The 12,529-nt window shown below is 37.2% G+C and overlaps 1 protein-coding gene across 10 annotated transcripts in view; it reads left to right on the top strand.

Moving 5' to 3' along the window:
* Positions 1-12,529, top strand: part of LOC145487495 (transcriptional repressor NF-X1-like) — a 219,357-nt gene that overhangs the window by 60,802 nt on the left and 146,026 nt on the right. For all 10 annotated transcript variants that reach the window (XM_081466292.1, XM_081466291.1, XM_081466289.1 and 7 more), the window contains 3 exons: positions 5-78; positions 7,527-7,635; positions 8,121-8,240. In XM_081466292.1, coding sequence (XP_081322418.1) covers positions 5-78; positions 7,527-7,635; positions 8,121-8,240 — 303 coding nt within the window. The remainder of the gene's footprint in view (positions 1-4; positions 79-7,526; positions 7,636-8,120; positions 8,241-12,529) is intronic.

Raw genomic sequence — 12,529 nt, 5'->3', positions numbered from 1 at the left:
AAAGAATATAAATGTGATCAACGCTGCAATAAGAAAAGACAGTGTGGACGACATAGGTGTAATCAAAAATGCTGTGTGGTGAGTACAGAGAAATGCTTTCTTTTAACTCAAAAAATCCAGAAAGAGAGTTTAAATTAAAGAAATTGCCTTCAATTTCAATGATGGATTTGAGGAATTTTGTAGTATTAATTTAATTTTCTGTAGCAAAAATTATGAATATTTAGTATAATTTCAGAGCTGAACAAAGTGTTTCCAGCAATTTGATTGGTTGAGTGATTCCTTATACACATATAACGTTATATTCGCCATGCCAGACGGTAAATATAACATTTCTGAGCTTGATTATTAAACGTGCCACCTTTGCTATCTCAGCAAGTAAACATGGCGGATAGTTGCTGAATGAATTTTTCATTTATTCGGAAGATATCTCTCCAAGTCCGGGATATTTGAAAGGATGGAGAATTTTAAAAATGACTGCTGTTGCTCTTGGACCAAAAATCCTTTCAAGAACTGGTATTCAAGGCATCATGAAGAATCGTAAACACAGTGGTTGCCTTGATTGCCAGCTTGTTAGATCAATTGACCAAAATTTATTTTCCTTCAAACCAAAGCTAGTCATTTTAAGATGATGATGACAACACTGAATGAAGTCAATGACGATAAAACAAAGGCACCGGATGAATTTATTTTTTCGTAGTGTTTTGCTTGTTTGTTTTACTGCCAAACTTGATGAGTAAATTGATTCACAATCGATGTACATGTGAGCTTGTTATTAAAACTACAGCTGCATATGTGTATGCAAATGAACAACTGCTTCTCTGTTTTTATAATTAATTTTAATCTGTTATTTTCTGTTGTTCAGCTCTGAAATTATACTAAAACAATTATTCGCTAAAGGTGAAGTGAATATTGTTAAATAATCCCCAAGATGAAGTCCAGGGGGTTATTCGACAATATTCACTTTGCCTTTGGCGAATAATTGTTTGTTTGTTTTTTTTATTGATATTGCATAACATTTACAATACTTACAAAGACACAATACCTACAGGACTTACAAGACTTTTATAATACAATAACTACTATGTTTACATAATTATATACAGGAGAAAAAAAAGACAATAAAGACATGCAAGAAAAGGCGACAAAAAGCACATATAAAAGCACACGTAAAAAGGTTCCATTGTCAGTTTGAGTCCCAGCAGAGTTGACTGTCGTAATCATAATAATAGGTAGATGGGTCAACTCATTAGTCTTTGCGATCAATTTGCATACGCTTTTTTAAAAAAAAAAAAGATAGTTACTTAGAGAGAAGAGGGAATGGAGGAAATTAATTTAAGTAGGCTGGCATATTCTTATAATCATATTTTTTGTTATTTATTAGAAGATATCATCCAACTACCTTCATGTTTGGATGCTCTTGGGTTTCCCTTGCCTTCATCATCGCCTTGATTAACACTTTTCTTTCATCTTGTATCGCCTTCACGAAATCTTCGGTAATGTAGGCATCAGGGAATTTTTCTGAATGCTTTATCTTACCTCTTTTGCTCCAGATTTCATTCCTGTCTTCACGGCTGATAAAGCGGGTGATGATGGGTCTGCATCTGTTCTCGATTTTCTTACCCACCCTGTGAACTGCGTGGAATTTTATGTTTGACGCATCCAAGCCCATTTCGTTCTGAATTACACCACAAATCAGAGCTTTGCAATGCTTGCCTTCGAGCTTTGTGATATTGTTGAAACGTAGGTTTTCTTGTCAGGTGTACTGTTCTAGCTTGATGTTTTCTTCTATTGCGGATTCCAATTTCTTTTCCAGCTGTGCTACTTTCATTCTGAGATTTTCCAGACCATCCTTCATGTCCTTCGTGTTTTCTTTCAACTTTTCCTTCAGCGTGTCCACCTCGCTTTGTGTAAAACTCACGCTTTCTTTCAACGATGTTACTTCGCTTTTCATCTCTTCAATCTCATGTTTAAATTCCTGTCTGAGTTTGTCGAAGTCGGCACGTAAGCTGACGAAGCCGGCTTCCATCGCTTTGATTAAGGGTCGATAGAGCTTTTGATGTCTTCGTGGACTCCTTCTTCGTTCATTGTGTCGGACTCGCTGTGAGTCGAAGAATTTGATCCTCTCTGTTTTCTTTTTTTGTTTCTCTTACTTGCCATAAATTAGATATTTTGCATTTCTTGAACTTGAAATAAGCAATCGGTAATTGATTTAACTGTTACTCGCTTTGAGAACTGACATGAGCGCCCATACTTGGCGGAGCGTTAGAAGTTGCATCCATACGCCATGCTGCCGCATGCGCTCTCCCGCGAATAATTGTTAAATATAAACTTTTAAGACTAAATTTTTATATCAGAGGAAGTTGTTTTCTGTTTTACTAATGAACTTCCAGGTGGCTTTACAACCACTTCTCAAACTCATTCATATTTCATCAAGTTTAAACAGAGGAAATCATGTTTGTGACGTTGTTTGGATATCTGATCTTAATTAGCATAGATTTTTACAATTTTATTTCTCCGTTTTCTCCTTAGTTTTAGTTTCGATTGAGAAGATATATCAAACACTCAAGACAGTGTTTGACCACATTTCCAAACACCTCGAAGTTCGTAAAAAAATGCTCCGCTGTGTGTCAAATTTTCAACTCTCTTCTCAGTGTTTGGAAATGTGGTCAAACACGGTATTTCGTGTTTGATGTATTACTTGAAACACTAAACTGTTCAGTGGACATGAGCGTCCCCTTTCAATGAGTCTTTGGACATTAAAACTGTCAATTTAAATTGTTATCAGCAAGAAGCTGTAGAGTATTTCTTGAAGAAAGAAATGGATGTTTGTACACAGACATTCATTAGTCTAGCTAGGCCCGCAGGAAGTCTGCTTGGAACTTAAGAAATGAACGCAAGACTCCCAAATACTAGCATGACCTCTTAACGAGTGTGTGAAACATTTACAATATTGTGTTTTAATCCCCCTGGAGAAACTACTGTACCGCTCAAAAGTAAGTTACCACCATCTTGAGAGACGTGTCTTGTTTCTCTCAACGTACATCTTGTTTCCCTCCAGACACATCTTGTTTCATTCAAGTCTTTTCTCCTTTCTCACGAGTGCAGTGTAAGTTCCGATGGTTTCCACTGTAGTGACACACAATGCCAGTGTTCGAATACAATGATGTAATTGGTGGGTTTTGCAAAGTTGCATTTTCAAATTGCATTGATCATGAAGGCTGATTTCTGCATGTGGTGAGACGATCATGATCATCACTCCATATTGATAATTTACTCATAGATTTAAATATTAATGACTATGTTACCTTCATAAGTCACGAGGTTAAACATAAATGTAAAATGTAAAATTAATCTTATTTATAAACGTCTAACTCAAAACTCCAGTATTATGCTAACAACTAATTTTTGTAAAACTACTACATTTCAGGCTTCTTATTTCAATCAGATTGTTAAGTTATGGAATTTAATTTGTACTGTTTCTCCCATCTCCTGTTTTCCTAGTGTTTCAACTTTCAAGAGCTTTGTCACAAAGTATTATTTTTCATTATTAAGTTCTTTGATATTGACTATCCTGTACCTGGTTGTCGGTTAGAGAATGTTCCAGCCGTAGAAACTAATTTTTTTTTTCCTTATATTTTTCTTATAGTTTAATATTATTGTGAATAGCTTTTTAGTAATATTATTATTTATATGCCTTGTAAATAGCTTATGTTATCATATATATCTGGCTGATTTTCCAAAAACATGCTGGCAGATTTGAACCCATTCATTCGTGTAACCTGTGATTTTTTTTTTTGTTCGCTTTCCTAATAACAGCAGCTTGTAAAGCTTACCTAGCGGGAAATGTAGAGAACTTCTTGATGCATGTTTCATTTATTTATCTATTTTTTTATTATTATTTATTGCCACCCCACTCCCCTCCCCTCCCCATTTCAATTGGTGTTAAGTTTAGCCCAGGCTACACTCGTCTGAATTTCAGTTCGCACGGTTACTCTGAGGAGGAGCCGACCGATTAGTGTTCTATAACTGCTGTCTAATGGGAGTCTGCCTGAGGACATCATTAAGTCCAATGAAGGTAAAGTCCAATGATTTTGGTAGCAAGCGTCCATCATCATGCATGACACGGCCCTTAGATGTATAAATGGGTTGCCATTCAGCCCCATAATAGAAGGCTGTTTGTACGGTGGCAATGATGTTGTGCTTGCTTTGGACAGCAAAGAGCTTTAGCCACATCAATTAGGGCTTACATGTGCAAAGGACTAGACATTTCTAGCTGCTGTTGGTGTTATTTGGCCTGAACTTTGATGTAGCTAAAGGCTTAGAAAAAATCTGTTGTGTGACAAAATGCTACTTTCCTGCCTGATGAAAAATTAATTCAGGTACATCCGGTACATTGCTGTTTGCAAGCAAACCGTGGCTATGACAGAGTGAAGGAAATCAAGTTGAGTGCTGATCATGAGTAGCATTGCCTTGTTTTATCAATTTTAGGCATTCTTGGCCTAGCTAACAATCAGAGCTGTCTGTGATTTGCTAGCACAGAAGGAATTCTATGTCTGGATTTCTGAACATCACACTGAGTTTTTGCTTAGTTTGATTTATGACCCAGTTTACTTGAAGTGTCATCAATTTGCAATGTAGGAACGTCTTGTTCAGATGGATGATGCACGCCTTAAAAAAGCTATAGATCAGCTCTCTGCCGGGGTTTTGATGTGTGTATGTTTGTGTTGATTTAGACTAAAATTCATGTTGAAAACACCCTTAATTAAATTGTACAATTCATGAATCAATGTAAAGACCATGAATTTAGTCTTTCTGGCCTCAAAAGGCATACAGGAGAGTTATTTCCTTTTATTTCAGTTACTATAAGCCTTGTTGAAAGCTAGCTCTAGGACAATTGTATCAAGATTATCAGTGACAAGTCAAATTCTGTGGCTATGTTTTTGCGAATACAGACAGTAAATATATATATAACTTCAGAGAAGTTCAGGTCTCACGAGTAACCATTGTTTTTTTTTATATAGTTATATATCATTCTGGGAAGGGCTTTGCATGGGTTCTCTTGTCCCATTCACGCTTTCCCTTCTGGCAATTATAGTCAAACCTCCCATAACATACCACCCAAAATGTGAAGCCTAAGTGGACACTTTCGGGAGGTGTTCACATATGAGAGCTAAGACCATATTGGGTCAAAATTGTGCCTCATTATTATATGGTAACTGCAGAGACTTACCCCATGTTTTAACTGTTGTATTCATGTGAAACGTCAATTTCAAGAAAAAGCGGTACTTCCCATTGAGAAATTTCCATCTCTTGTACTACCAAGGAATGAGATGATGTTACAACACCTTATTATCCAATTTATGCTCTATTATCTGTCAAGTGGTCGCTTACAGGAGGTTAAAAACAAAAGAAAATTTCAAACTTTTAGCTCTAAAAGGGGTCGCGGTCGCTTATGATAGGTGGTCGCTTGCGAGAGGTTCCAAATATAGTGATCTGACTTGGTAACTTAATTTTCATATTTTGGAAAACTGGTTGCTGAGCAGAGGTGGTTGCAGCCAGAGGTTCGACTGTATTCTCTTTTCTGTCTTCCTTTCTTTTTCTGTTTGACATTTGCTTTTTACTACTTATGATAACTTAGTACTTATACATTCCCAATAAAGCTTATTTTAAGAAAATTACAGTGGCCAAACTTTTGTAATTGTAGAGAGACTTGCTCAACATCAGCTTTTTTGGTTAGGTATTGGTACTACTGTAAATCAAAGTTGGTGATTGGCTGCATGCTCGTGTTTACTTTGAGTCTTACAAGTTGTATGCCATGCATGCATGGTACATGGTACTGATTTTTTTCATGTGCTAAACCAAAAGAATAGTTTGTTTGGAACCTCAGTGATTCATACCTTGAAGCGAAAGTTTTATACTCGATGTTGCAAGTGAAATCTTTAGTGTTCATTGAAACTGCATTTGTGTCTGTGTTCGCATTTGTCACAAGAACTACCAATTTCACATGTTGCCAGGGAGCTGTGATCTTGATTGCTTATGATTGTATGAATCTTCAAACTGCATATTTAAATGGAAAACAGTTACCTACCTGAACTAAAATCATTCATTCTTTAATGTGAAAGTTTTATACCAGATGATGCAAGTGAAATCTTGGTGTTAAGGAGACTATATGCCATGAAGGGTTTTAACACAAGATCTTGCAATTTGATGTGTATCTTCATTTCAAAAAGTTCTAGCAGGTAAACTGCAAAACACTTCTTATTTTCACTTTCATTTTCTTTCACTTTGGAGACATTACCTTACACATGATTGCAGCTCCCTACAACACATAGATCCCCTAAAAACTGACTGTTGACTTGATAATATGAAGTTAATTTAGTCACTTAGCATCACAAACTTGTAACAGTTGTATTCGCTTCACAAAAGCTGCCATTTTCAAGATTCTATTACCTGGACCTATAAAGACTCATGATAAGTCATTATTGACCTTTTTGAAACATTTTTTTTTTATTTTGTTACTTACCATAAGTATACAGAAAACAAGTTGTAGTAGTGAAAATTCTTAATTCTCCAACGCTTTTTTAGCCACTTTTTATTAATTAGGACTGGTCAAAAAGTACAGGGGTGGGGTCGTCTAAAAATAATATTGTTTTCCTTTACTTTTGCAACTTTAGGTCATGTCCGTAAACTCTAAAAGAACTTGACAGCAAACCTTTCACACTTGGCCTTTAGCCTCACTACCTGTAGAACAGTGATCCACCTAGAAAAAGGCTATAGTGAGTCCTGGGACTCACATACGAGTCATTTAATGCTGGGGATAACCCTGTGATGGACTAACATCCCATCCAGAGGGGGGAGTACAAATACTTGTAGTGGCTGCAAGTTACAGAAACCAGGATAAGCTCTGGCCTGATGGACCACTTGGCCCATATCCAGACTTAACCCTACCTTTCCGAGGAAAGTAAGGGAGTGGTCAAAAAGTTTTTTTTTTTTCGGGGGGGGGGGGGTGGAGAAGAGAGGAGGTGGGTCATCAGTTTTTGAGCCCTTGGTAAGGGGTGGGTCGTTCAGTTTTCAGCTAGCCATGGGGGTGGAATAAAGTATATTGCCCATGAACACAACACAATGTCCCCAGCCAAGGCTCAACCCAGACCATTGATCCAGAGTCAAGCGCACTAACCATGAGGCCACCACGCCTCCACTTTGCTTGGGAAGGCAGCGGTTTATTCAGAAAGAAATAAGTGCTACAAACTTCTAAACAAATCAATTTATCTTTTCAAATCAAGAACCAGAATTCTGTATAAATTCGGAAGACCTTACTAATGTACTAAGGAAAGCAAATTTGGTAAAATATGCGGTGGTACTAAAATACTGAAGGAAAGTAAGTGACATAAGTGGTCAAACTAAAGTAGTTTCATTTTGCCTTATATGTAAGCTAATGCAATATTCTTAGTGACTTTGCAGGATAATTATAGTTAAGTAACTGGTGTTATAATACGGGCTTATACGGCTTTATTCCTCTGCCGTAGGACATGGAACACAGGTGTGACCTTGTTTGTGGAAAAAAACTGCGTTGTGGATATCACAAATGTCTGGAACTTTGCCATCCTGGCTACTGTCCCCCTTGTTTAATGTCAGGTAACAAGTTTTGCTACATGTACTGCAAAGGGGTTAAGTGTTTAGTATTTCTAGAGGCCACTAAGGCCAGGAACTTGGGCAATGCATAGTGGCACTAGCACTCAACACCTGCTTATGCCCACACTACTTACTTGGTCACATGATCATAGTTTCCCATGTTAAAATGTCTACGCAAGATCTTCTCTGTCTCAAGGTAACACAAACAATGTCCCTTGAGGTAAATAGGAAACTTTTGTAAATGTAGCATGAGTTACATGTACTGTCACTGAAAAATCACCACCACAGTACATTGGTTGCATAGAGACAATTAGTATGCCAATTTGGCTCAAGCCCCTGTTTAGGTCTCTTCTCTGAAGCAATCCCCTCATAATAACAAGTGGCATTAGGATGTAGCCTGATTGTTTAATTTTGAATAGCTTGTATGAGCTTAATCTGTACGAATTGTATTCTTACAAACCATAATCAACTTAAATTCATCTATGCAGGTTTTGAGGAGCTGACATGTCATTGTGGGTCAGCCGTTTTGTATCCACCGATTCCATGTGGAACTTTACCTCCTGAGTGTAACAACCCTTGCTCTAGGAGACACACATGTCCCCACCCAGGTGAGATTGTCTGGCTGCCTTCATTAATAAGTAGCCTTCAATCATGTGTTTTTTTATGTACTTCCTCTAGTTGACTCACCACACTTAAATGGTGCCTCACACTACACAGGAGTGATATCTGTCTGACAGTAGTCGTGTTCCAGCCTGCAACTGACAGGCCCCATTTAGTAGTGGTATACTCCTCATGTGCTTCTTGTCAAATTTCAGTTTTTAAAAATAGACCATTTCCAAGACACCTTGTGCCTTTGTTTCAAAATTAGTCTTTGTGCAAAACTTTTCACATGAAATTGAGTTTAATATGCATGAAAATGCACATGTAGGTGGAACACATTTCCATGTGAATGGTTTCACACGAAGACTTGTTTTGACACAGAGGTAAAAGCCAATTCGGAAATGGCCTATTGTGCATCAACTGTGTAAATTCTTGGTGGCCAAGCTTTCTTCCCTGTAGCTACATGTAGAAAGCCAGGAAAAAAGTATTGCCTGCAGTTAATGCTCCCCCCTCAAGATATATGCAGGCAACAGCCAGTTGTGATTGCAGTTGTGACAGTAATGTCCAATAGCTATAGACTGAAAGTGAGTCCAGTCATTTGTATGTATAGATGAGTCATCTTAGCAGAAGTCCTGTCATGAAATTCATGAAGCTATCCTTACCAGAAGTTGACATTCCCCATAGGAATTTGGACTACACTGATCACCCAAAGTTTTATCGTGAATGGTAAATGTTGTTAAGATGTGTGGAGTCGTCACAACTTGACAGGACTCAGCACAGCTCATTCCTTCAAGAAGTTCACTTAACTAATGATACTAGTGCCTGAAAAAATGGGGGCTGGAAATGTCATCAAGCTGTCACAACTTGACATTTCAACTCAGCCTCATTCTATAAACATGTGCAGGTCTTTTACATAAAATAATTTTACTCTTGGAAAATCAATCTATATACCCATACAGTGTGTTCCTCGTGCAGACAAGTGATACATTTTAAGCTGTGAAACCTTGTGGAAATCAAACTACAAATGCAGTGTATACCTTGTGCTATTAGCCTGTGCAGACAAATGATTTGTTTAAAGGAAGATTTTGTGCAGCATTCGATTCTGTTAAGGTTACTTCCCACCTTGAAAGGCACAGAAAATCGTTTTTGTTTTTTTTTATTTTGTCAAAATTGAAGTCTAATCATTTTATTTAATGTTATATATAAAAAATCTCAAAAAGCAGCTGAGTTATTAAGAAAATATTTTCAAATGAAGTTAAAAAATCAAGGTGTCATAATCTCATACACGTAAATGGATGAAACCGCCAGGGGAATTTTCATGGCAAACGCTCATCGTGGAGCTTGTATTTCATGTCATTTGGTATTGTTTACATCACACACTTGCTCTCAAGTGGAAAATTCATAACAGAAAACCGTCCTTGGACCAAGGAAAAGAAACAAACAAGCCCAAAGAAGAAAGAAAAGACCCATTTCTGTGTAGGAAAGAAAACAAAAACACCTTACTGAAAGCCACAAAGGTTCTGCCTGAGCTGTCTGTACTTTGATTAGGTATAGTGCTTGTCAGTAAATTTGCTGGCTTTGCTTGCCTTACCACAGGTTGTTGTTTTGCCTTAGGCTACTTTGCCCGTTTTATTGTCTTTCTCTTCACTGCAGCAGTGAGATGCAAAACATGTTGCAATGCAATGCTTATCCAGGGAAATCCTGATCCATTGTCATTGATGCTAAGAGGTGCTGTTGTTCCATTGGTTTGCGGTTTCATAAGGCGAGATAATCTCCTGGCAAGGCACAAGTTGTTTACAAACCTTTACAAGCTAAAATCGGCCGTCAATAAAAGCAGGGACATGGAACATTCCAGAACATCCCAGAACATTAGAAAATTGTAATAATTAAACATAGAAACATAGAAATAACCAAAACTGATAATCAATGAAAAAAATAATAATTAAAAAAATAAATAAACTGGTGTTCCTGGTCCAGTTTAATTGCCCCTAAATGTTCATGTTTACAGGCAATAGAGTGTGATAACTTGTCGTTCAGCGTATTTTAAATGGTGGTTTGAGTGGGAGAAAATAAGTCTTTCCCTTTCTTTAAATCACCCCTTCAACAGGATCTGAAGGTTTACAATGCAAGTAAATTTATCGTGTAGAAAAATGTATCGTGTGTAAAACAAGCAAATTCCATCTAGCAAGTCAATAAATCATCAGTGCTCAAGTACTTCGAATTAGTTTAGACAAGAAACTATACGCCATGTAAAACCATGGGAACTTGTGTTTAGGCTTGTCTTTGACGCAGTGAATTCAATAAAGAAATCAGAAACTTACGTAGACTGTTTGCAGTCCCATATTTTTTGGTCTACTTGAAGAGTTTCTATGAATGAAAGAAATATGGGAAGAGTACAGCAGTCCCTACTCTGGGGACAGTTACTCTCCCCAGTTTCCACTCCCCATGAACAAAACAATACAGGGGTAATCGACCTCTTCAACTACACTAAAAACTAATCCTGAACAACTGGCAGGAATAGATTAGCAGAGATATATAGCCTGTCCATTCCCTCCAGACATCGCTAAAACTAATGAGGCATCACTCATTGCAGCCATTCGCATTTTTTAATTCTTTTTTTGTTTATTCTAAGCTGAAACCAGTTAATTTTTCTTATTTATTGCTTTTACTTATTTGTCTTTCTAGGTTATTCCTTTTTTAATTTTATATATTTTTCTCATATAATTACTCTAATTTCCTGATGTTCCAGAATGTTCCATATTCCTGGTTTTATCGACAGCCGCTAAAATCTCACGTTTGATTCTGGGAGGAATACATCCACTTTGAGCGAATTTATAGGGTGTGCGGATTTAACAGATTTTCATGAAATTTTTCCAAAACATTCCAGGGATAATGACAAACAAAACTGTGTTGGGAAATTTTGATATGTAACATAAAATTGTTTTTCCTGTGGTGTCCATTTATGAAACACATCTCGCATATTTTAAGCTTCTCCAACTTAAGATGCGAATATTTGGACAACAAATCAGAATATCGAAAAAGCCTGACATGCTTTTGTTGATTGATGCCTTGTGAATAAGACTGTGCAGCCATTTTGCTCATGTTGCAAAAAAAAAAAACGATAGATTCAATAGAAGAACCCTCGGTCGTTTCATGCCTTACCGGCTCCTGAACCCTCCTAAAATTAAACCTTGCTTAAATTGTATTGTTATCGTAAATTTTATATTTTAAGCTTTCTTCTGATATATTGTTTGTTAGGGTTGTATTGAAACTGGTATACATACGAATTTTTCCGAAGGGCACCCCCTGAAGGTGCATAGTAACCTTAAACCTGTCATAAATCACGATCAAATCAAATTGGCTGCAAATTCTAAAATCCATGCATAAAATCCCTGTGTTCAAAAGAGAAGCTTTGGCTCTTGTAGTCCTCAAGTTTATTTTCTTGTTCTTGAGCAGCAAACTCAGGAGTCAAGATTTCAGTGGCACTTACTTTCTCAGCACCTCAAGAAGGCAAGGGAAATGCAATTGATTATGCTTCAAATTGCTCTTCAAAAGGCAAGGTGCACTAGACATGCGTGCGTGGTCATGGCCAAGAAACTCATTCTGGTTTGAAACCCTTTTGCGCTGAAAACCGTTTGCATTCCTGAAAATCGTCTCGGTCGCACAAAGCACAGGAGACCCAAGCACTGTATCAGCAATAACATTATCATTTACATTCATGTAAAATAAATGTACTGTTATTTACCTGTGTTCCTCAGTCTTTTGGAGCGGTCTGCTGGGATTTGACTGGAAGCAAAGGCAGTTTACTTTTCAAATATCATCTTGTCTCCTGCTTTGTAAATGTGACGATCCAATTACGTCTCAAGTTTTCAAGATCTTCATCAACTATGAACTCTCATCGAGGGAGAGATTCTCAGGTTTCATCGATCCTCAAACCCTCAAGATAATCGCCGACAATATGGAATTATGCAATAATTGCATAATCCCACAAAAATCACATCAAAGGGCCCCTTTCATTTCGTTTTTTTCTGACCCACTTTAAGCAGATTAATAAATTAAACTGTTAACTCACACCATTTTACTGTGTGGAACCATATAATTATTTATCACATACAGGGCAAAATTACTGAATGCTGATTGACTGAGACAAAGGGCATTTTTTTCTCAATCACAACAGTACTTTTGGTAATCAAGAGGGCATGATTACTTGATGCTGATTGGCTGAGCACGCCTGCATTAAACTGTTTTCCCACTTCAAACAGATTTTGAAAAGGAATTTCGGAAACGCATCGCTTCT

This window comes from Orbicella franksi, chromosome 5, assembly GCF_964199315.1.
Source record: "Orbicella franksi chromosome 5, jaOrbFran1.1, whole genome shotgun sequence".
NCBI lineage: Eukaryota > Metazoa > Cnidaria > Anthozoa > Scleractinia > Merulinidae > Orbicella > Orbicella franksi.
Note: the sequence above shows the minus strand (reverse complement) of the source record. Positions and strands in the feature narration are given on the sequence as shown.